The sequence below is a fragment of the Schistocerca nitens genome, chromosome 6, assembly GCF_023898315.1.
Source record: "Schistocerca nitens isolate TAMUIC-IGC-003100 chromosome 6, iqSchNite1.1, whole genome shotgun sequence".
NCBI lineage: Eukaryota > Metazoa > Arthropoda > Insecta > Orthoptera > Acrididae > Schistocerca > Schistocerca nitens.
In genome coordinates this window covers 467,183,481-467,208,184 of record NC_064619.1, presented here as the reverse complement: position 1 = coordinate 467,208,184, position 24,704 = coordinate 467,183,481, and the positions used below count along the sequence as shown (strand labels likewise).

The 24,704-nt window shown below is 35.9% G+C and overlaps 1 protein-coding gene across 1 annotated transcript in view; it reads right to left on the bottom strand.

Moving 5' to 3' along the window:
- The window catches only part of LOC126262482 (myosin-VIIa-like), a 390,655-nt gene that overhangs the window by 6,855 nt on the left and 359,096 nt on the right, over positions 1-24,704 (bottom strand). Inside the window, exons 35-38 of the mRNA XM_049959145.1 lie at positions 23,541-23,669; positions 9,289-9,385; positions 9,103-9,200; positions 4,869-5,038 (exon numbers count right to left, since the gene is read on the bottom strand). Of these exons, the coding sequence (XP_049815102.1) occupies positions 4,869-5,038; positions 9,103-9,200; positions 9,289-9,385; positions 23,541-23,669 (494 nt within the window). The remainder of the gene's footprint in view (positions 1-4,868; positions 5,039-9,102; positions 9,201-9,288; positions 9,386-23,540; positions 23,670-24,704) is intronic.

Genomic DNA, 24,704 nt, shown 5'->3' with positions numbered 1-24,704 from the left:
TTACGCAAAAAAAAAAACCAGTAAAAGTAGCATGTGCACAAATTGTAGTGATCAAATCAGAAAGTTAAATGATTATATACATAGTCTTCAGCTAACGATAAAGTTCTAACGAGTGATATGAAAAAACTTACATCTGAAAAGTGTGAGCCTTCATGAAAATTGCATGTACTTTTGCATGATAACCAAACTGTTCCAAATATGAGTATGAAAAACTAACGTCTAAAAAGTGTGAACCGTTATCACTATGAAAATCACATACACTTATAAATCGTAGTCATACTCTCTCAAATAAGTGTGCTGCACTTGCTACTGAAACAAGTGCTAATGATAAACATCAAAGTATGAAGTATGATGGCAACAAAGTTTGTAAACAGCACAGCAGTGGAGCAGATGAAACAACAAGACATAGTGACAACAGAACCAAGAATCAACCGCAAAAAAGGTACATGTTCTTTTCTTAACAAACAACCATGGCAGAAATCTGGTGAGTATTTTACAATAACAAAGACTTCCAAGCAATGGGAATAGTAAAACTGTGTGCAAATATGAAAAATGTTACCGATGTCAACCTGCAGGAAAAAATGAAACATGAAACTGAATATGTCATGTGATAGCTGGTGCCAACGATGTACAAAAAATGAGGCACAAAATTGCATGGGTAAACAAGGAGATATGAAAAATTAATATCGAAGTCAAACAGATGTGTGCTTCATTTGGAAATCAGAATAGTTACAGGTAAAATGGACAAATGTCTACATACCAAACATGGGGTGCATCTAAATTTTGAAGGGAGGAGACTTTTATGTGGGAAAATAAGCAAAATTATTGCAGATAAAGATGACTAAAATAAAATTATCAATCCCAGTGGTGATAGGGATGCTTTTTTAGAGTAGCAATTTAATCCTTATATACCAGAATGAACAGTCTATAGTGAATAAAACAGAGCACTTGGACGTATACTCAAATGAATCAAAATCGCAGTTTTTATAGTGAGTGAATTAGGTGGGTGCAAGGAAGAGGAAGCATATGGCTACAAGCTAAGCAATGATGAATTTATAAACTTTTACTGTAGAAGGGCACATAAAGGTGGAGGGGTAGGCATCTGTAGTAGAAATGATATAGCATGTGAAAATGCCAAATGGACTGATGATGTGAGTAAAGAAATGGTACTTGAGGCTGCAGCAATAAATTTGAAACTAGGGAACATCAGCCTAATTATAGCAGCTCTTTATAGATCACCTAGAAGCAATAGTGTAGAATTTTTCAGTTGTCTGGAAGACCTGCTGGAGAAGACATCAGCATGTAAAAAAAAACGTGATGTTTGTTAGAAACATCAATTTAGACTCTTTAAATAATAGAATAATTATTTGTGTTATGTTGACTTACTTCAATGTTATAGGTATTATCACATAAACTTAGAACCTACAAGAATTACTGTTGAAGAACAGTCATGCATTGACCACATTCTCACAAACATAACAAAGGAGGACAAATGTAACCACTGTAGAAAACAACATATCTGAGCAGAGCCCTTATTATGTAAATTTATGTAGGGACAATAGATATAATAAAAATTGATTCATTTATGTATAAAAGAAAATTTAATTATAATAAACTTAAGTGGGCATTAGGCAATGAAAAATGGGAACCCTTTGACAATGCAACAAATGTGAAGGATAAATGAGGAAATTTCAACAAATTATCCAACAAAACTTTAAATGAAACTCGTACTTCAGTAAAACAAGTAAACAAAGCTATTAATCACAAAGCTGAGAATTTCCCTCTAGAAATCATTGAACTGAGAGAGAACATGAGAGAATGTTACATACTCTTTAGAGATACTAAATTACTACACTATTTAACAAAATACAAACTGTTCAGAAAAAAATACAGTGATTCCTTCACTAACCTTAAAGCTCAGAAATATACCTATCAAATAAGCAACTCAACCTACAGTAGTAAAACAGCCTGGAAAATACTGTATAAAGAATGTGGGGAAGAGCAATCTCACAAATATACCAGCCTACCAATAAAAGAAAATGACAATATAACAAATGACTCAAAAGAAGTGTGTGAGAAATTCACATGGATGCTTAATACATATGGCACAAATGAAACACATGATTGGGCACCCAACTTAAATGTTACAAAAAGTAGCCAATCTTTTTTTCATCCATGACATTACAGAGAGGTACCTCCTAGCAATCATTTCAAAACTTCAAGCTAAAATGTCTTGTGGCTAGGATGACATTAGACTTAAGTTGCTAAGGGAAAACTGAGGAGAATTAGTGAAGTCTCTGAAAACATCTAATACATATCTCCCTCTGCTTTGGAGAATTCCCTGATCTTTTGAAAACCACTGAAATACTACTGGTGTATAAGAAGGGAATAAAAACTGACATAAAAAACTATAGACCAATATCATTACTGGTAACTTCAGAGGTTGGGAAAATATTAGAGAAAATAATATTAAATCAATATGAGGCATGTTTCATCATAATCTATTTAACAATCTACAACATGATTTTAGAAAAGGAAGATCCATTGTCACAGCAGTAGTAACTTTTATACATGAAATATTAAAGAAGCTAGATGAAGGAGACAAAGTAACAGACACCTTGCTGGATATGAGTAAAGCTTTTGATATTGAATAACAATGAAAACAATCAATTACTGATGAAATTATTTAATTGGGTAGATGAAATATCTACTCACCAAGCAGTGGCAGAACACACACAGAAAAGACTCATGGTGCAAGCTTTTGGGGCCAGTGGCTCCTTCTTCAGGCAGAAGAGTTGAAGGGGAAGGAAGAAGAGTGAAGGAAAAAGACTGGAGAGGTCTAGGAAAAGAGGTAGATTTTGGGAAAGTCACCCAGATCCACAGGTCAGGAGAGACTTACCATATGGGATGAGAAGGAAAGACTGATTGTTGGGGACTGCATCAGACAAGCAGGAAACAGTGTGTCAAGCTAACTTGTAAAAGGAATGAATAGTTCGTAACAACCAAATCAGCCCACAAGATACTTCAATGTGGTGTGCCCCAAGGAAGTATCTTGGGGCCTTTTCTGTTTCTTGAGTATATAAATGACTTAATTGAACCCCAAAACACCATGGTTGTAAGCTATGCTAATGACACTTCAATGTGGTGTGCCCCAAGGAAGTGTCTTGGGGCCTTTTCTGTTTATTGAGTATATAAATGACTTAATTGAACCCCAAAACACCAAAGTTGTAAGCTGTGCTAATGACACATCTTTTGTCAGCTGGGGCCGTGATATGCAAACTACTACTTACAGTCAATTATAATTTTCTGTCAGGTTATCTTACTGCAAATAAAGTATTTGTAAATGAAGAGAAGACAATGGCAAAGTAATTTATGCTTAGCTATAATCAGAACGTAACTCTATCTACACCTCTATTGGCCCTTACTAACAAACAAACACAAATTTTTGGGTGTAATTGTTGATGAACTCCTGTCATGTAAAGAACATATAGACTAAATTTGCAAGGAAATCAGTACAAATGTGTATCTACGGAAAAGGGTCTCAGCCCTCCTGGACCATGATAGCTTGAGACAAATATACTTAAGAGTGATACATCCAGATCTTCAGAATAGTACTGAGATATTGGATGGGGCACCAGCTGTTTATACAGACAGACTCTTCAGACTCCAGAAAAGGTAGTAAGAATGGTAGCCAAGGTAAACAGGAGAGAGCCCTCTAGAGAAATCTTCAGAAAATATAAAAGACTAACCATCTACACTGTATACATAGTGCAGATAATAATGTTTGTGAAACAAAATCCAGAATATAATGTAACAAACAGTAATGTACATAGGAACAATACATGGGGGAAAAAAAGACTGCAGACCATAGTCCACATACAATAGGAGCCATCTTCTATAACAGACTTCTGTCTGACCTCAAGAGAGCTAATTTAAACATTTTAAAGAATAAACTTGAGCGTTTATTACTAGAGAAAAGCTGTTATTCAGTAGAAGATTTCAAGCTGTAATCTCCCTTTGTAAAACGGTGTATAAACCATAAGTTTGTTTTTGCAACAAAAAGATGATAATTTCTGACCACTATTTGTATCAATGTGGGCACTTATGTATGCTAACTAAACCTTTGTATGTGTGAACTAAAATCTATAACAATGTCAAAAAACTGGTTGTTATATGGACAGCAGACAAACAAATAAATAAACAAAAAAATCATACTGCAGAATGTAAGTATTGGCAAAATTGAGTGAGAAGGAAAACCACAATGACAATAACTTTTTGTCCTTCCCTTTAATCATGGAAGTTCTTGACAAACTGGAAGAAGTCTATTCTACACCTTGTAGCATGTATTACAGCTGTGAAAATTTCACTAAAATCAATGTGTTCTTGAATGACAGAACTGATTTGAAGGAGCTTATGCCCAATCTCAACAATGATTACATCCTTGTTGTCAGTTAGTTTAGTCTCAATACTTCATCTTTTGCTCTTTTAATTAAATTAATTCTAAGCATGACTTATCACTAAATATTGTCCTTGGAAATGTAAAAAACAAAACAGATGCTCCCATAATTTTGTGTATTTCAAGTGAAATCTGTATCATAAACTAGAGTATATAGAGGCTAAAAAGTAGGAAAAGAAATTGAGAGGGCTGAACAAAACAAAACAAAAAATAGCAAAGCATATAGACTTCTTATTAGCTAATCCAAAATTCTTGCAATTCTTTTTGTTCTTTTCTTGGATTAAAAGCTTCCCTTTCTCATGTCCTGTTGACTTGATGAAGATACCCTCATGGACCAGTAAATAGTGTCTAGGTGATATTCTGTTATACCTGTAAAAAACCTATACTACATAGAAAGTGATTCATTGCTCACCTTTGTAGTTGGATGTATAATACTAATCCCATTCTTATTTATTCCTACTATAATTACTTCAGGATACTTTGGTTCTGTGGCTTGTTTAACGTCAAAGAAAGCAGAACCAAATGTTGGCCACTTATAAATGTATGTCAGGAATGCTTGTTTTGCTTCATCAGCTGTCATACCTAGATATAAAACATGAAATAAAAATTATAGTCACTAAGTAATCGTGTGTGTGTGTTTTAACATACATCTGTTAAGGCTGCTTTAAAATAACCCATGCAAAGGCATCAGCTTGGTTTTTCTTTTTTTTTTTTCCCCCTTACAGTTGCAGATTTATTCTCTAGGGAATAACAGGTTCATTACATAAAGGCATAAATCTTTTCTGCGGGTTTCTGTTCAAGAATACCTATTCCTATCTCTTTACAGAATAACAGGTTCATTGCACAAAGGAATAAATCTTTTCTGCTGGTTTCCATACAAGATCATCTCTTCCTACCACTATCACCTTAGGAAACAATTAGTTCTCACACTATCCCTTCTTTATACTCATCATTGCTCCACATGTATGTTTTTATTGTGTACCTGTTTACAATAAATATATTACAAATCTGATGTAACTCCCTTTTGGTGGCAGTAATCCCACTTAATATTGCTATTTATTTTCCTAACAAGGAAACATCGTCAGCTTGACATCACATTTTACGGGGAAAAAGCACACAAGCAAGATATCAGCACTAGCAATTGACCACACATGAAAATTTGGACCATAATTCTCACAGTAAGCAGTTACAACTATCTGAAGAAACACCTTTTAAACTTTTGCATACACTGTTTGTCATTCGCACAGCCCCACTGGGGCCACTTAATGTCCAAGTGCAAAGCACTTTACAGTGGAGTAAGTAAGAGGTTTCTGAAATACTGTTTTGACATTGGTAACATGCTTTCTATATTGTGGCAAAGTGTGTGGTTTTTAACCTATAGCTAGTGCTAAGATTTCTTTGGTTTGAACATTTTTATATAGCGATGCACAAATGCAGTGTAAAAGGATGAAACGAATGAGTGTGTCATTAAAAAGTAGTGTAGCACTATTTAATTATCAACATCACTCTTGTACATTATTTTCTTTGAATTTTAAAAATGCCAGTGTTCAAGTGCATTTGCCAGAAATGCACTATTCTTCAAGGTGACAGGTATTATTAAATTGTAAAGTGAAAATCATTATAATTATCATTAACCATAATAATTAGTCAATTGCTAAGGTTTATTCATTTTATTTATTTTGAGGCATGAATACATCTGTAGCAGTCAACACAAGAATGTTGTTAAAATAATATTGAAAGTATATGTGCATGAGGTTGAAATTTATGTCCTCTTATTACTTACTATTTTTCACAAAAATAACATGTATGCTAGAACAAAATTTCACATTATATCTTCTCCCTCCTCTTTCCTAGCCCTCAACATCCCACAAACAGGAGAGCTCTAGTCGGCACTCCAGTGCATAATACTTCACACTGGGGTTTTAGGCAGCTGAAGTGGGGCAGAGCGAGCGAAAAAAACAAACTCTAGACATGAAAGTTTAGAAGTTGTACTTTCAGAAGGTCATAACTGCATACTGCCAGAATTGTCGCCCAAATTTTCACATGGGTCCAACTACTGGGGATGATATCTTGCTAGTGTGGTGTTTTCTGCTTAAAATGTGTGGTCAGTTTGGTGATGTTACCTTGTAAGATGAGTTCATAATTTTTTGAGGTAATGCTCTTTGCTACTTGGTCCCCATATAATGTTTTTCTTAACTGAAGTAGTTTTTCACGAACACAGAATTGCTCATATCACCGGTCTCCCTCATTAAATGAAATAAATCTGCAATGACATATGCTAGTTACAGGGCTTTAACCACCCTGTACGTAGTTCTAACAAAATTCTGAAGATCAGAAAAATTCTTCAAACATTAAGACAGACTACAATCCACCCACTCTACATTAAAGGAGATTAAAAACAGCCCAGGTAACCAGAGGTACATCTTTCTTAAACCACACATACAAGATTATCTTCAGAATTCTACAAACTTTATAGACTTTAAGAAGGCATATGAATGTGATCATAGCTCTGTGGTATTGAAAAATCTTTAAAAAAAATTGTACTCCAACCAAAATTTGTCAGGTTGCTAGAACCCAGCAAAAAATGTATAGTGAAGTTCAGAGGAAAATGTTCTGAGCTGTTTCTCATAAAAGCAGGTGCAAGACAGGGATACTGCTTGTCACTACTACTCTCCAGCCATGTATTTGAATGTACAGGGTGGGTAAAAAGGACTTTACAACCTTGAAATGATATAGAAATTTATTTTGACAACTTATAGAATAGGTGGTTGTGTCATTTTGTAGCAAACAACCTTAAGTTTGATTCATGTAGAGGATCAGTATCCCATTCTGCCACCAGGAGCACCAGTGTAGTGAACAGTTAAAATGGTTACTTTCACTGGTATTGTGTCTCTGGATATGCTCAAATACTTTGTAATTCCACAGATTGATGCAGATGACCAAGAGGGGATGGTTTACTATCAGCAGCACAGTGCACCACCTCATTTCCTCATAGAAATTTGAGGTTTCCTTGATAATCGCTTCACAGGTCGGTGGGTTGGCCTTGAAGGGGCAATCGCACGGCCAGCTCGCTCCCCAGACTTGATACCATTGGATTTCCTTCTCTAGGGTTTCATTAAAGACCATGTGTTTCTTCATCCCCTACCAAACAATTTAGTTGACCTGAAAAGTTGGATCTACACTGCTGCTGCACAAGTTATGCCCAATTTTCTGTAATGAGTATGGGAAGAAACTGATTACTAGTGGGATGTTTTCCACATCACAAATAGTAGTCACACTGAACCAAAATGACAACTGACACTTTTATGTGAAACTTGAAGTTGTTTGCTACAAAATGACAAATCTACTGATTCAGTAAGTTATCTCAATAAGTTTCTTTACCGTTCCAAAATTGTAAAGTCCTTTTTGACTCACCTTGTATAATGAGAGAATGGAACTGTCTGGAATTCTCTAACGCCCTTGCTCTCCTGTCCAAAAATGTTCAGGAAATTACTACAGGAAATAGCACTGAAAATTTGTCTCTGAATAGCCTTCAAAACACAGAAATTATGGTAACTGATCCATCACTTATAAAAATAATCGCAATGGAAGAGCAGGGAATTAAAAATGTAGATAAATTTACATATTTAACAGAAATAATAACTTAAATCTATGTGAGGTAACATAATTAACAAACTAACTAAAGTACAGTACATCACCAAGAATAAATACAACAAAAAAGGTTGCTCAATAGACACAAAATTAAAACACTACAAAACAGTTACACAAATAAAACAGCATCCAAATGAAACCATTTTCAAAACAGCTAACACTACAGAAATATACAGAGTACTCAAGGTAGAAAGAAGAAAAATCAGAACATACATAAACAAAAAATACCAAAGAGACTAGCCTCTAATGAAACAGTGTACAAGGAAATGTAAGCAGTAATAACCACAATCAAGAAGAAACACATTATAGTTTTCTGACATCTAATCAGAGCATCTAAAAACATCTGGAGGATTAATAGAGAAAGTGTGAAACAGGAAAAGCAACATTAGGTGGATTATAGCAATCGAGGAAGATATGAGGAAACTACAAATTACAGTAGAAATTAGACTCTGAAACTAGGTCAACAGACAGAGCAATGGGAAGGGTGATTTCAGACAATGAAAGATAGATTAGATCCGAGAGAATCAAGATGTACCAGGTTGAAAGGAAACAGGAAAAATCTTATTATAAAATCAGCTTAAGTGATCCATTGAAGGCCACAGAGTGAATTATAATGACTATATGCACATTAACAGGTTTCACTGTATGAACACAGGACATACTGTTCACTTAAGAGCATTTAATACCTATTGCTTACAAAACTGATTAATTCTTGACTCAGTCACTGCAAAGTATAATCAAAGTAAGCATATGTACCAGTCATTTTCATAGTCAATGCAACATCAGTGATAGCAATTCTGGAACAATGTGGTTGTAAGTGTACAGATCTTGTAGTATTTTAAGTATACACAAAATACTGTCATATCAGTTGCAAACAAACAAGTCTTTTCTCTATCTTAGTTCACAAGAAAAGTTTTTCCATTTCCGAAATATTCTGTAATAATAATCGTTGAAGAAAAAGTCAATGGACTGATAAATGTAGTATGCGTAGTTACCAGCATTTTGTTTGTAAGCTGAGCTAATGCTCTTCTTCCAGTCACTTGCACTTTGGAGTTTGTGTAAATCATTGGGTACAAGTGTAGATAACATGTCACTGCAAATCAAGATGGTATAAATTAATGTCATCCCATACAGCTTAAACTATATTGCTTAATTCCTGCTATATATTTCATGCTACTTACGGAATAAACTGAAGTTGTAGTGTATTGTCACCAAATTTTGCTCTGTATATCAGAGCAGCAAGCTTAATTGTGTCAGCCTTGGAACATTTGTGATAACCTGCAAAACAAAAAAATTGACATTAAAGGATTCTTTATCATTATATGTCTAAAAATTTTGGAAATAAAAATCACTGTTCTTTAAATATACAATGTGAGGTAGGGAGGTCTGCGATGGGGACCACTAAACCTTGAGAGGCCAAATGAGGGGCTACTTGAATAAAGGAGTGGCATCATCAGCTTCATAGAATGGTAACAACAGCTGGAAGAACTTGTGACACATTGATCACATGTCCCACGATCATAGATCATTCCTTGTATTGTCTTATAGGCAGCAGTCCACAAATTCGAACATCCATGAGTAGTGTTTATATTTTACATTTCTCTCATTAGTAGTGACCCACAATTTGTTTAATAGTTACATTCCGAACTGAAGTCATTTGTCAGCAATTTTATGGAGAAAAAATCACTTATATAATTCACAATCTAAATTTGAAATGTGAATTTCCAAAACTAATATCAATTCTACATGGTAAAGAAGTACTCAAATGCCAAAATGGGAATAACAAGAACACAGAAAACCAATGGACACTTGTTAAACCAGAAACATTAAGAAACTTCAGATAACTACTTCATCAAAAGAACATGATACACAGGTAATAGCAAAAACACAAAGATAATCTAAAAACAGGAAACACCAAAGAGATGCAATGATTTTTTTACAGTTAGCTCCAGGGCATTCCCTGCAGCAGCGCCTGGACCAAGCACCATCAAGGAGTCAGCAGTATGTATGATTAAGCCAGCTACAAGTAACAGAAGGATCCACAATGGAAGTTCGCAAACAGATATATAATTGCAAGACAAGTTAATCCAAACATCATGTAACAATGAATCACTTTTATTTGTGCATTTAAATATCATATCTTTAAAAAATAAAACTAGTGATATGAGTATTCTTTTAGGAAAGAACAAAAACATGATATTAAGTGTTTATGATTGTTGGTTAAGTGAAGGTCAGTTGGATTTGTGTGTACCACCTGGCTTTGATTTAGTCACAGGCTTTTATGCAGAAACACAACAGCATGGTGGAGCTTTAATATACATTAGTAGTTACCTAGATTTGCAGTATAGTGTCTAACTTTGCTGATTAACGTATAGGAAATGTGCTTGAAGCAGCTGCAATGCTACTTTCAACACTAAAACTTATTATAGTATCGGCATACCATACTCCAGACAGTGACAGTGAATTATTTACATAGGTCTTAGAAAAATGATCTTACACTTTGAAAAATTAAGCAAATACAGAATATTAATCTTTGGAGATATAAACATTGGTATGAGGCTATAGAAACCAAAACAGCTTTATCTACAGAAAATGTTAAGATCCCATGATCTGTATTGTGTTAATAATAATCCAACAAGGCAGTCATCCTGTCTTGATAATGTCATCACCAATGTTGAAAAAGGCCTGTATGAGCTAGGTTGTTCAGTGCTTACTTTCTTTCAGACCATGAAAGTACACAGTGAAAATAAAAAATTAATAAACTTATATCTGACTGCCACAAAGCAAAGCATATTAGGCTATTGGATGATAAAAATATTGGCAACTACATAACACAGTTGCAGAGTATTAGATGAATTGACATCCTGCTTGAAAGTGTGAACATTGTGAATGCATTTACAGTTTTTATCAATGTACTCACAGACCCTTTTAAGATCTGTTGCCCAAAGGTTCTGAAAATAAATATGTTAACAGCCCAAAAAGATAACTCTACATCCAAATGGTTCACACACTCTCTCCAGAGGCTTAGAACATTACTTATGATTTATTGTGATAAATACAAAAATTATGATGCCGACAAAGCTAGTTACATTAAGTTAAAGAGGAAATACACATCAGAAATCAGATTGGCAATGTGTAAAGCAAACGACAATTACATTAGTAAGTCCCACAACAAGTTTAAAGATGCTTGGAATGTTTTAAAGACTGAACTGGGGAGAAGCAAGAATTATAAGTGATGACTTAATGTCAGTATCGCACCATATGAATTCAATGTCTATTTTGTTAATGCTTGCGACATAAGTTCCTCTACAGCAACTGAGTCAAATAATAAATATAAACATAACCTAAAGGATACTATCTCTTTTCTACAACAATCTGAATACATTTGTTCTACATCTGAATGGAAAGAGGTTCATTTAAGTGATATCACAAAATCAATTGCAAGACATTTATGGTTTATCTAATTTTGTAATTAAAAAATAGGAGACATAGTAACATACCCACTATATTTATTCGTAAATTGGATATTTACTGGTGGTTGTTTCCTAGCATGTTTAAAAACTACAGTGCTCACACCACTACAAAAAAAGGAGGTAAGTCAAGTCCAAGTAATTGTCGACCAATTTCTCTAATACCCATTCTACTGAAAGAAGAACCACCTCCAAATCCAAAAGCATCTATCTGCCAAGAACATTCTCAGTAATTCTCAATATGGATTCTGACCAGGCTTATCAACTGTGAAAGCAGTGGAAAATATTATTTCTTTCAGTTTGCCTGCATTTGAATCCACACTTTCTGAAACTGTCATGCTTGTTGCCCTAAATAAAGCTTTTGACTCTGTCAGCCACAGAATTCTATTAAAAAAGATCTTCCATTGTGATTTCAAAGACAAAGTGCTGTCTCTGATTACATCTTATCTGAGTGAGAGAAGACAAATTGTACACATTAACAAATACAACTCAGACACTGGGTGTCACACAAGATGTCCCACAAGGTTCTGTACTTGGACCTTGCTTTTTGTAATTTATATAAATGATTTGTCCAATATGATGTCATGTTAATATAACACAAAATGCAGATGACACCACCTTTGGTACAGTTGCTACTGCCTTGGACACACTCAAGCGGAAAAGTGCAGAACAACAGAGAAAATGAATTACAAATTAACCACTCTAAAACTGTAATTATCCTTTTCAGCCCATGTAACAATGACAACTGCAGTGTCTCAGTAAATCTTCTCAGCATTCATCTTGTTCCAGAATTAACATGGGAAACTCACACTAACTATGTATCCAAAAGTTAGCCTGAGTCACCTATAGTCTAAATAAACTTTAGATTTGTGTGAAGGACAAGCTGCTACTGAGCTCCTATTATGCCTTTTTCACAGCCTCCTCACATACCCACTACTGTTATGGGCAAATCCTTTGGAGCAAAAAAGAATTTTTATTTGGTGGAAAAAGGCCATTACCTCCTGCTTGAGTAAGAAATCTTATATCATGTACAGAATACTTTCAAAAGCTCAACATACTGACAGTTGCATCATTGTTTATTCTTAACTGCTTGGTGCGTATCAAGGAAAACAAAAGACAGCCATAAACTACGAGAGTCTATACATAACCAAGACAAACAGCAAAGGCAAATGATGGATATCCCAGTTACTAGACTTAAAAAAATAGTTACACATACATAAGGATACAATTATTTAGTACTATGTTAGCTCCTACAGCATACAGTGCTTCACTGAATGTCTTCAGAAATATTACAAAAAAGTGGCTTGAACAAAAAGCCTTTTATAATACGGAAGAATTTAAAATATGTTATAAAAATGATATGATCACTATATTACTTGAGCTATTCCAAAAACATTATTTTGTCATACTGTTGTGTTTTATTTTCACACTGCTTTTATACTTAATGATTAACATGTATCAAGCTTCTCTCATTTATTCTTGTTAAACTGCTTTCTTTGACATGTATATTGTACTACACACACTGTTTCTCCTTATCATTCTACATGATGCATTTATATTTAATGAGTACTGATTGTGTCCAGTAAAAACCATATATATTTCTTCAACATGTTAAAAATGTAGGACTACTTATACAGCTATACAATATATGTAAAATGATGACATCAATTGCTTGGGAAATACCTAAAGATGGGTCAATAAATCAAATCATTACATCAATCAATAATCGTCATAAATTACAAGAAAATATAGATAGAAGTTAGAGAAGAATTCAAGGAAGGAAAAAGGAGCAAGAGAAGACGTGTAAGAGAACAGTAAAGAGCAATTGAAAAAGAAACTATGGAAACTAAGACCTTATGAGCAGAAAATGCTAAGTAAATGCCATGTAGTACATTCCTTTCTTAAAAATTTAAATACATTGATTTTAAAAAGGAGATCAACTTAATGTGAGCTATGAAATTAGTATCTAATTCCACACTGTTATGTGGCACGAGTTGTCGACATGGAATATTGTATTGGAATTTGGTGCAACAGAGTTTGTAAGTTTATCAAAGCGAAAATTTGCTTCAGAAATTGTAAAATTACAAGCAGACAGAATTTCTGGCCAGTACTTACCTTCAGAAGGCAAAATTTCACACACTGCTACAGATACAAAACTTTCTATGACGTAGACGAGTACTTTGATTGTGTGTAAATTTATTGCCAAAAATTTTAATTTATATGTCTAAATTTGTACTTTTAAAAATGCCTTGAAAGAGTATTCCATTATTATGTCTGTAGTACTTGTACTAGTATGATAACTTTGTTGTGACAATTCCTACATCATGTAAATGATTTACAGGAAGATAATAAAATGAAATGAAATGAAATGAAAATGATAAACTTACTTAAACATAGAAAAATCAATGCCTAGTTTTTGGAACTGTTAGTTCCTTCCTTGGGGGCAAAAGAGTAGTAACATTTTCATACACTGTAAAGCCCCAGCATATAATTTAATCAATGAGCAGTAAGAATAAAATAATCTTTATTTATTTTACTATACGAATGACCAAATTATTTTTCATGAATAATTCTGGTTTCTTGTATAAAAAGATAATTATATCATAGATGTTTAGAGAGAGGACTGTTGAAACATTCCAGGTTTTTAAATAATTAACAACAAAATTCCCTTGTGTAACGTATACATTTATGATGGCTCTTTTTCTAGATCTTCAGCATATGCAGATGATATTACAGACCGTATGCAGCAGAAGAGCCAAATTGGGCTTGGTGCAGCTGCTTTGCACATCTACCACAACCATTCACGTAACGTGACTTTGTATAGGTCTTTGTGGCAAAGCCTCAGACTTGCCGCAGCTCTATAGATGAATTCAGTACTACCAGCAGTCTATTGTGCTTTGGAGTTGAAAATGGACAGTAGCACTGTCAGCTGTCAAGGTTCTTCTTTCACCATCTGAAGTATAGAGCTTCCTCAAAAAGAATGGCATATGATACCTTTTTGTTCATTGAAAATAACAGTAGTATGCCACTTTTTGTGTGTCCATGTCAGTGTCACTGGGTAATATTTGCATTTCAAATGCAAAACAGCACCATTCTCTTGATAAGTATTCAGTATGCACATTTCAGTTTAAATTTATGTCTAGATTTTGTCATAGAAATTATGGTCTCAGTGATAGACCTCTTCCACAACCTTTCCCTAATCTATCCTTCTTTTCTCCATGAACAAGAAACTAAGAGTTCTTAAAATTACCTATTTTTAAATTTATCTGTCTGTGTTACTTGTAATTTCTATCCTAGTCCTAAGTATAGACCAGAATTTATATGTAGCTAATCATACTGCTAGTCCTACCAAGAGGAACAACTTGTAGATTAAAATGTGTAGATTCATGAGTCACTCTGTCTTTCATTGTATTTATTTTGGCAGAATGCAACTGGATTGTTTGGAACCACACAATACTTGGAGCATGTGTTATGAGAAACCCACTCACATTAAGGAGAGCCACTGGAGATGCTTTAAGAGATAACAAAGGATGTGACAAGTATAGCTCTGGAAGTGGTATGAATGATGAAAGATGATGAAGGAAAGGGTAGGGAGAGAAGGAAAGAAATGTATTCTTCATCTATGAAGTCTGATCAGAAACTAGGATTACAAGACCAATATTCTTGGAGTGCAGTAATTCTGATACACATGCTTGGCAACTGTGCAGAGTTTCAGCCACTTACCACCTACAGCACTAGTTACGGGTAATCAAAAATGGTGAATCATTTGTAAAACTGGTCTCGTGAAGAAACGTGCTCAGTTATTCAATTTCTGCGGGTGAAAAACTTTAATGCAGCAGAAATTAATAGGCCACTAGTAGAGGTTTACAGAGTGACTGTAATGTCTCATCAATATGTCATATAATGGTGTCAAAAGTTTGCAGGCTGTAGAGAAAACATCAGTGATGAGGGCTGCAGTGGGCGACACAGCATGGCATTAACAAAATGAACTCAGCTGATATGGAGGAGCTGATTCAGGACATCAAGAGGAGCACCTGGGAGGCTGATGATTCACTTCAGATGAGAATGTGAAACACTTCATAAGATGGCTGAACATGCAAGGACATAATTTTTACCTGAATGGTATATTCAAACTCATCCCATGAAGTGACAAATGCTTAAACCAGCTATGGAGACTATGCCAAAAAATAATCTAATGTATGTACTATCAGTTGGCTACACTGATTGTATGAAAAAAATGTATACATTTCACTGCAGGCTGTGTAACCTTAGTTTCAGTTCACCCATCATGATTTTAGCGAACAAGTACATACTGAGAAAGTTTTCTAGTTATAACAATGGAAAGTATTGTACACCATATGTTATTATGAAACCAATAAACACTTGTAAATTTACTGCTTTTATACTCTGCTAAGGAAGCACATTACTCCTGAACCATAATATAAATATATAAAAAAACACTCCTTATTTTTACAGTAATAAATTTACTCAAAAGAAGAAGGAATATCATGTGAAAATAATATTTTATCTAACACATAATATATTTAAAAGATACTCACAAGTAATAAAATCAGAGATAATGCTTGTAATGGTCATGTGATTATTATTATTATTATTATTATTATTCCTTCCTTTCCAGTGTCCTTTATCCAGCCAATGCCAGGCCAGGACTAGTGTGGTACTTCTCCAAAATCATGGAGAATCAACCACATCCACATTTAGGCTATTATTATAATGTGGTCACGAATCCCAAAGGCATTTTAAAGTTACTGCCAGCCAGCCTCCCCTCCCTTCCCCTCCTCTCCCCTCTAGAGAGGAATCTATATATCCCTTCTGTCTGCATCTAGTGTGACTGCATGGTCAAGTGACATTGTTTTCCAAGTTGTTTGAACATTGTGTATCTCATGTGAGAAACAGCCCAGTATTTACCTAGATGGATGTGAAAAAATGCCTAAAAACCACATTCAGGTTTGCCAGCAAAACCTGACACCACTGTTAATGTTTGGGGCAAGTTCAATATGAGGCCAGAGTGCCTCCTTATGTCTTGGTAGCAGGTGCTTGAACTTACTCAGCTATCCAGGTAGGTATTTTTATTATTATTGTGTAATTTTGACCAACTTGGATCACTGCAAGCCTTATCACAATGAGCTTAGAAATTTGCTTTATTTTACAACCTGAATTTCCTTATTTCTTAAGCATGTTCCCCAGTCCAGGAACTACTTCATGTGGTCACAATCTTTTTTCAGAGGAGATCTCTGTCAAGCTTATCTTCAAGTTTGATGCCTAGTTCTTAGAGGCCTCCTTTGCTGCTTACAAACCTATGTATCATGATTTTGAACTTTGTAGCAAAAATCACAAAGACTTTTTAACATTCTGTTGCTCATTCATTTGAAGTGGGTGTAAGAGTTTGCTTGTCCTTTGTGCAGTTTCTGTTATATTCTCTCTTTTATAGTAACTTCTTTTTCAAAACATTTTTGTTGGATTTTCTGGTAATTGGGTTTTAGAGTTGGTTTTACAATTGCATCACTAATCTTTGTGTTTCCAATGATGATGTACATGTTTGTCAGATGTTGTAATGGTGCAATTTTAATTATGGACAGTGTTCTCAAAAGATATATGTAAGTTCAAATATACAGTGATTCTTTTAGGAGATTGATTTAGGTCATAATTGTTTCTATTAAATTTGACAACATAATGAAATCATCATCAAAGGCTAGGCAATCTGCTTTATTCTCTTCAGGTTTGGTCTCATGTCAGATTTTGTACATTAACTGCTGCCTCCAGATCTTTTCAAGAAACATTTAAAAAGCACAGAAGGAAAGTTGTCACATGGTCTGACAACTGCTGTAACCTTAAAGTGACAGACATGTATTATAAGTGACAGACATGAGATTATAAAGACATGTGTATGAAGGTAATTTTAAGCGATTGGAACTTTTGTCCTGTTCAGCATCTTTTCCTAAAGCCATATTGGTATTTGTCTATTTGGTGCTTTATTTTGGTTTCCAAGCAATCGATTGCATGTTAGTGCTGAAAGATGGATAAAATAAATAAATAAATAAATTCTGTGTGCACATTGTAGGAAGTAGAGCCTGCTGTAATTGGTAACATTTTTCATGGTCTTTATTGCCCAATGAATGGTTAAAGACAGTTTTCCAGAATTCACATAGTTTCCTTGCTCTAAAATTCTTCTGTTAGCTTTTTTTATTTCTAATTAGTTTTACAAGGCTTCTTCCAAATTTCTGTAACAAAGGTGCCTTATTTTCAACTGAATAATGTGGCAATTTCATCTTTGTAAGGTCAATTGGACTGCAACTCCTCAGTGTGGATTTTTCAGTCTTGGGCAATTAGAAGGTACTTAAATTAATCAATATGAAGCTTATAATTTTCTTCATTTGACATTTACTGTGTATCATCTTTTCACTGGCTGCACCATAACCAGGGTTGTGGCCCCTGAGTTTCTTTTTGAATCACCTATAAAACTTTCTTGCTTCATTCTTCATTACATTTTTTGCCCTTATTGATTCCAAAAATTCATTTCATAGAAATGATTTTGAGTTCTAATTAATTTAGCTGATTGAGCTCATCAGATTTTGGAAGTTCTATACTGAATGTAGTTTAATCTCTTCATAGTAGGGTCTCTTCTTGAGAACTGTTTTATAGATATCATTTTTTATAGATATCATTCCATCCAACATATTCCTTGTTTCTTTTGCGTTTTTGTAAGTTCCTTGGTAGCATCATTAAGCATTTTCTGGTGTTATTAAAACCATACTCGAGCTCTTTCATGAAACTATGCAATTCTTAGCTTCAGTTTCTTAATGTGCTCTGTTCAGAAGTGTTACTAGTATTTTTAGGGATGAGATGAACTTTTTGTGGGTATGCAGTGATCCAAGTAAACATTTATGTATTTTATTGTCTTTAACATTCATGACTTCAAAGCTTTCTTACTCAAAATCACAACATGCTATTTGAAACTCTACAGTTGTTTGGACAATGGATTGTCATGTAACCTACTGTATAGCTTTTAGCCAACTACAACTTATCTTTTTTCTATTCACTAAAGAGATACTACAAAGTAATTAGGCAATAACTTTTTATTTTTAAGCTCAAACACCTTGAACTGAAAAATCTAAGTCAGTGAAAAGAATAGTAATAAAAATTAAAGAAGACTGAACATGTGCTCATCACCACAGAATATTGCTGCATTTCACTGTGCATTCATAGATGTTCTTCTGGTGACTCCCACACAACCTCCCCCTCCTGCTGTAGAGTGTAGCTCCAGGAGTGTAGCTCCAGGGGCATTTATATTTCACCTGACACCTAGCTCTCATCTGTACTGAAGGCATTGCTTGAACTTCCTCAGCTTCCAGTGTTAGCAGTGTTGGCACCACATCCCCTTGTGGTACCAAGACGGTGTCATCCATGTCCAGTAACATGAAAAATGAAACTTTGTGTTCAGTATGTACATTCTCTTTAGTTGGTGACATATGTGCATGTTTGATCGGTTCCAAAGATACTTCTTGGCTCTTCCCATTTTGATCTATATGCATGACATATTCGACCCATGAGCGCACTCTGTATGGCCCAAAATATGGGGGCTGCAGCAGTCACTTGACAGCATCTATCCATAGCATCACATGTGTACATGACATTGTGCATGAATGTAATTACTGCCCCACATCTTGAGACATCGGATGGGCAAAGTCTGGCCACATGCACGCCATATGTTTGCAGCACATACAGCAATTCAGTGTGTCATGCCCCAGTTTGATCAGTGAAGAATTCTGCAGGTAGTCATAATAGTTCAAAATAAACCAATTCTGCAGTGGATGCTCCTAAATCTGCTTTTAATGTAGTACGAAGGCCCAACAAAATCAGTGGCAAACCTGACAACCAAGATTGTGCATGGCACTTTAACATTGCTTTTAACATCCTATGCCAGTGATCCACCATTTCATTGCTTGTTAGGTGATGTGCCATGGTATGGTGATGGTGGAAACTGCAGATGTTGGCCAATTCTGAGAACAACATCGTTTTGAACTGAAGCTGCTGGTCTGTGGTGAAATGCAAAGGGCAGTTGAAATGTGCATTCCACTACGAAAGAAATAGTTGTGCCACCGTTTCTGGGGAAATGTACAATAATGGAACCACCTATGCCCATCTGGTGAAGCAGTCCACTACAGTGAGGAGGTAACGGTATCCTTCCGATGACAACAGAGGTCTAATGATGTCCAGGTGCACATGTGTGAAATGTTATTTTGTAAGTGGGAAGTCTCCTACCACTTTGTGGACATGTCATCCAACCTTGGCCCTCTGACTCTTTAAGCATGTTTTTGCCCAACTACAGCAGTCCTTATTTATATTGGGCCACACAAACCTGTCCACTATCAGTTTAATGCTGGCATTTATTCCCAGGTGAGCAAGCCCATGGATGCTGTCAAATAATTATCATAGCAGTTTCTCAGGTACAGAAGGGTCTCAGTTTTCCCTGTGATAAGTCACATCAAACTCAGAAATAATTCACCAGCAGATCATATTTGCCGCAGACATAACCCAGATGCACTACTGCAATGGAATTCGGCAAGTTGTTGGTCTGTCTCTTGTGCAGCAGCTGACTCCTTGTAGTCAATAGCCTGAGAGATTGATTCCAACTGAGACAGGAAATCAGCCACAACATTCTCTGTTCCTTTTATTTGCTGCAGTCTGTCATGAATTGGGCAATAGATTCGAGTTCTCTAAATTGTCGCAGTGAGCAGCCATCCTTATCCCTACTGAATATGAAAGTAACTGGCTTGTGATCTGTGGAAACCGTGAATGCTCTGGCTTCCACTTGTGGCCTTAAGTGCCTCACAGCTTTGTAAATTGCCAGCAATTCCCTATCATAAGCACTCCATTTAACTTGTGATAACATAAACACACAGGAGAAGAAACCCAGGGGCTGCCAGTGGCATTTGACACGCTGGTGTAGAGTTGCGCCAATCACTTGCTGGCTAGCACCCACAAAAATTGTCAGTCACACCTAGGAACCTGGTGTGCCAACATCATTGCCTGACATGGACATGCCTTGATCTTATCAAGTGCCATCAGCATCTCTGGTGTCAACTGCTGACGTTGTTTGACCACTGTGGCCTTGCCAGCTAATGCTGAAGTAAAAGGTGCCTGGATGGCAGCTGCATTAGGCAGATGTTGCCTGTAGAAATTAACTGCTCTAATAACTGGTGTAGCTAGTGATAATCAATGGGGTGAGCCATCTCTTTGATAAGGGCAAGTTTATCTTGCAGTGGTCTGATACCAGCTGCTGTCACTGAATAGCCCAAGAATGGCACCTGATATCATCGAAACAAACAGTTTGATTCATTGACCAAAATGCCACATGCATCAATGTATTGGTAAACAGTCTTTAGATGCAGTTCATGAAATTTCTTGGCTGCTGAAAAGACCGGGACGTTGTCCAGGTATGGAAGCAGTATGGTAAAGCTCTTAGTACTTCATCAACAAACTGCCATCAAGTTTGTGCCACAGTTTTCAAACCAAACAGCATACAGAGATGTTCGAATAAGCCAAATGGCTGTCTTCGGTATATCAGCCGATGTGATTGGTATTTGGTGATATGTTCTCCAGCAATTAATGACAATAAAAATGATCGTGCCCCCAGTGCATGCATAAAATCCCTAATGCGTTGTATTGGATAATGATTGGGAATGATACCGGTATTGAGTTCCCGGCAGTCTCCACATGGTCTCCAAGTCTTGTCTTTCTTTTTTACTAGATGAAGTGGCAATGACCACGGACTGTCAGATATATGGATGACTCCTGAGCACAATTGTTCTTTGAATTCTACCTTCGCTGTGGCAAAATTATCAGAAGCTAACTATCATGGCTGCTGAGACACTGGTTGACCAGTTGTGGTCTTGATGTAATGGACTGTATTGTGCTTAACTGCCTGTGCACACGGCACAGATTTGCAGTTTGCTACATGTGGCGTAATCCTCTGTCTATCATCAAACATAGGCAGAGAACTTCATCCTAGGGTGCCTTTGATGCACTGCATACCCCAGTGGATGCTCGACAAACCAATAACTACTTCAACTGCATAATGAAACAAGAAATCCACACCCAGTATTGTGTCTGACATGTCAGCAATCATGAAAGTCCATGGTAAATGTTCTTGGAAAAACAAGGTTTACATCTATCTGACATTTTCCATAAGTCATTATTGAAGTCTGGTTCACTGCTGTGAATTTTGAGATGAAGGAAGCTTCACATCGCAACTTCTAATGGGCAAAGCACTGATGACTGAACCTAAGTCGATTAGATAAGTGCTGCTAGATTTAACATCCATGACAAAAAGTCAATGGAACATTGAGGGTAAATGAAAAAAGGAAAACTCACCATTAGTTGCCCATCCACCATTAGTTGCCCATCATCACTCTCACCTCACAGTGGTAAGTGCTGGTGCTCAAACTCACAACTGGGGGCACCTATCACCAGTTGCTGTCACCATTTAAGTGAGAGCAGGGCGGTGTGCACCATGTCGCCTTGTTTCCAAAGCGACAGTGGTTCCAGCAGATAGACATGTTGCCATCTCCTTGCTCTTGTTATAGGTGCCTGCCTTGCCTCTGAGCAGTGTCAGTATCTGTTGCTGCAAGCTGTCAATGTGATTTCCTATCTCATCCAGTTGTTGATGTTATAGTATCACTGCAGCTTCCTGAAGGTCTGTACTGCCGTATCTGAATGTCACAGATGACAGTACCGTGAATCTAATGAGGTATTGACCTTGTTAGCTACTGAGAGCAATGGTGAAACATCACATGCCTTGGAAAGAGCCACAGCCACTTTAACTGCCTCTTGCAACTGTGCGTACCAAACATGTTGCTGTGTCATATCTGTCAACTCAGTGTCATTGACTAAGGTTCGCAGGTGCTACCAAAATTCCAAAGGTGACTTATCTCCTATCTTCACACCATGTAGTGCTTGTTGGGTACATTGTTCCATTGGCTGATACAGCCTCTCAAGGATTAATTGTTTAATAAAATGCATATACTTCCACCTGGCATGCAGGTGGAGTATTATATCTGCACTGATCATTGCTGTTTTATTGTCAAGCACACTAACAGCGATGATAAATTTAGTATCTTTGTTTACAGTGCCATGGTGCTGGAAAGTCAGATCAAGCATTGTAAGCCATAATTCAGGTTTATCAAGAATGAACTGTGGTGGGTGTATGTTTATCTTGCTACTGTTATCCGCCAAATGGCTGTTCCTTGATGCAGTAGAAAAGTTCAACACCACATTTTCCTGGTTTTCAATGTTGTGTCATATATCTTTGATGTGCTTCAACAAAGTGTCGCGCCGATCCATAGTAATCTGTGTGATGTGCGGATGCGGTGACTCCGCAGTAGACAATACTGAATGGTGCTACATTTGTTCATCTACAACAGAATTCAATATACAGGGCCACCACTTCGGCCAACTACAGCTTATCTCTGTCCACTAAAGAGATTCAATGAAGTAATCAGGCAACAACTTTTTATTTTTAAGCTCAAACAACATGAACTGAAAAATCTTTGTCAATTCAAAGAATAATAATAAAAATCAAAGAGTAAAGAAGATAGTCTATGCACTTGTTGCCACAGAATAATACTGCACTTCACTGTGCATTCACAGACATTCTTCTGGTGACTCTCACGAGTTCATGGTGAAAACTCATTGACATAAAATGCAGGCTGTGATTTTTGAAAAGGGAAACCAGTCTCCACCATTACAACTGGTTCTTTTTTAAGCAGGATAACTTCTGATGATTTTCCAGTAATTCTTCTTTCACAATGAAGCAACTTCAATAAATTTACTGTTTACAGTTTCCATTGTAAAAAATAACAAAATTTCTTAAATGAAATCATATATGCAATACAAATATTTTTTGAAATGTTAAATAACTCAACTAAAAATGTATACTTTACCTCTAAGATATTTTGGTATCTCCTGAGGATAGTGAAATATTGTGTCAGCATATTTGTCTTTGCCAGGCACAACATTTATCCAGAGTTTCCTCATGAAAAATATCTGATACTGAAATTGAACAGCACCCTCTGCAACAAAATCGGAAGTCTGATGATAACCAAACTGTATAATGTTACAATACTCACTCTCAAACTCATTAGGGACAGGTCTTTATCACTTACTGTGTGATATCTTGATATTAACCTTACAGACTAGTTCACACAAAAGCTTACTCAACATAGAAAATATTATGTTCTACTAATACATCAAATATTAAATATATTCATGTCTACTGTCATAGGCTGATTTGGTATCTAATTCAATACAATTAAGTCAAGAATGCCTTGACTTAATGAAATTCAAAATTTACTTAAAAGAAGTCATTTTTGTATGTTGGGTGTTGTTATATTTTGAAATGAATCAGCAAATCAAGCTGTAGCATACTGAAGTTTTGTTACGCTTATAGCAAGTTATGATCCACCCAGCAGTCGGGGAAAAATATCATCTGATGATGTTCCTAATAAGATGCAGGCACAACTGTCACAAATGTAAAGGCCACAAGCAAATTGAAAAAGGTGCAATTTTAGTTGAAATGGCATTCGGCCGTAGTCTAAGCAATTGTTGCTGAGTTTGTTTGAGTTTGAAAAGCAAACAATGAAATCTTTATAGTCTCTGGAGGCTAGTCTGTCATCATAAGGATACAAAAATCAGGCACAGAAACATGCCTCACACCACAGCTATTCGTAATGCCTGTAAAACTAAAATACCCATAATGTAAATACCAGCCATCAAAGTCTACATCGTATGATCAATTGTGAACATCATTATGCAAATGACAGGCAACAAGAAAATACAAGACTTAAAGATGTAAACATGAATAAAAATATTTCCAGAATGAAATATTCGCTCTGCAGTGGAGTGTGTGCTGATTTGAAACTTCCTAACAGATTAAAACTGTGTGCGGGACCGAGACTTGAACTCAGGACCTTTGCCTTTCGCGGGCAAGTGCTCTACCAACTGAACTAGCCAAGCATGACTCACGATCCATCCTCACAGCTTCAATTCTGCCAGTAACTCATCTCCTACCTTCCAGACTTCACAGAAGCTCTCCTGCAAACTTTGCA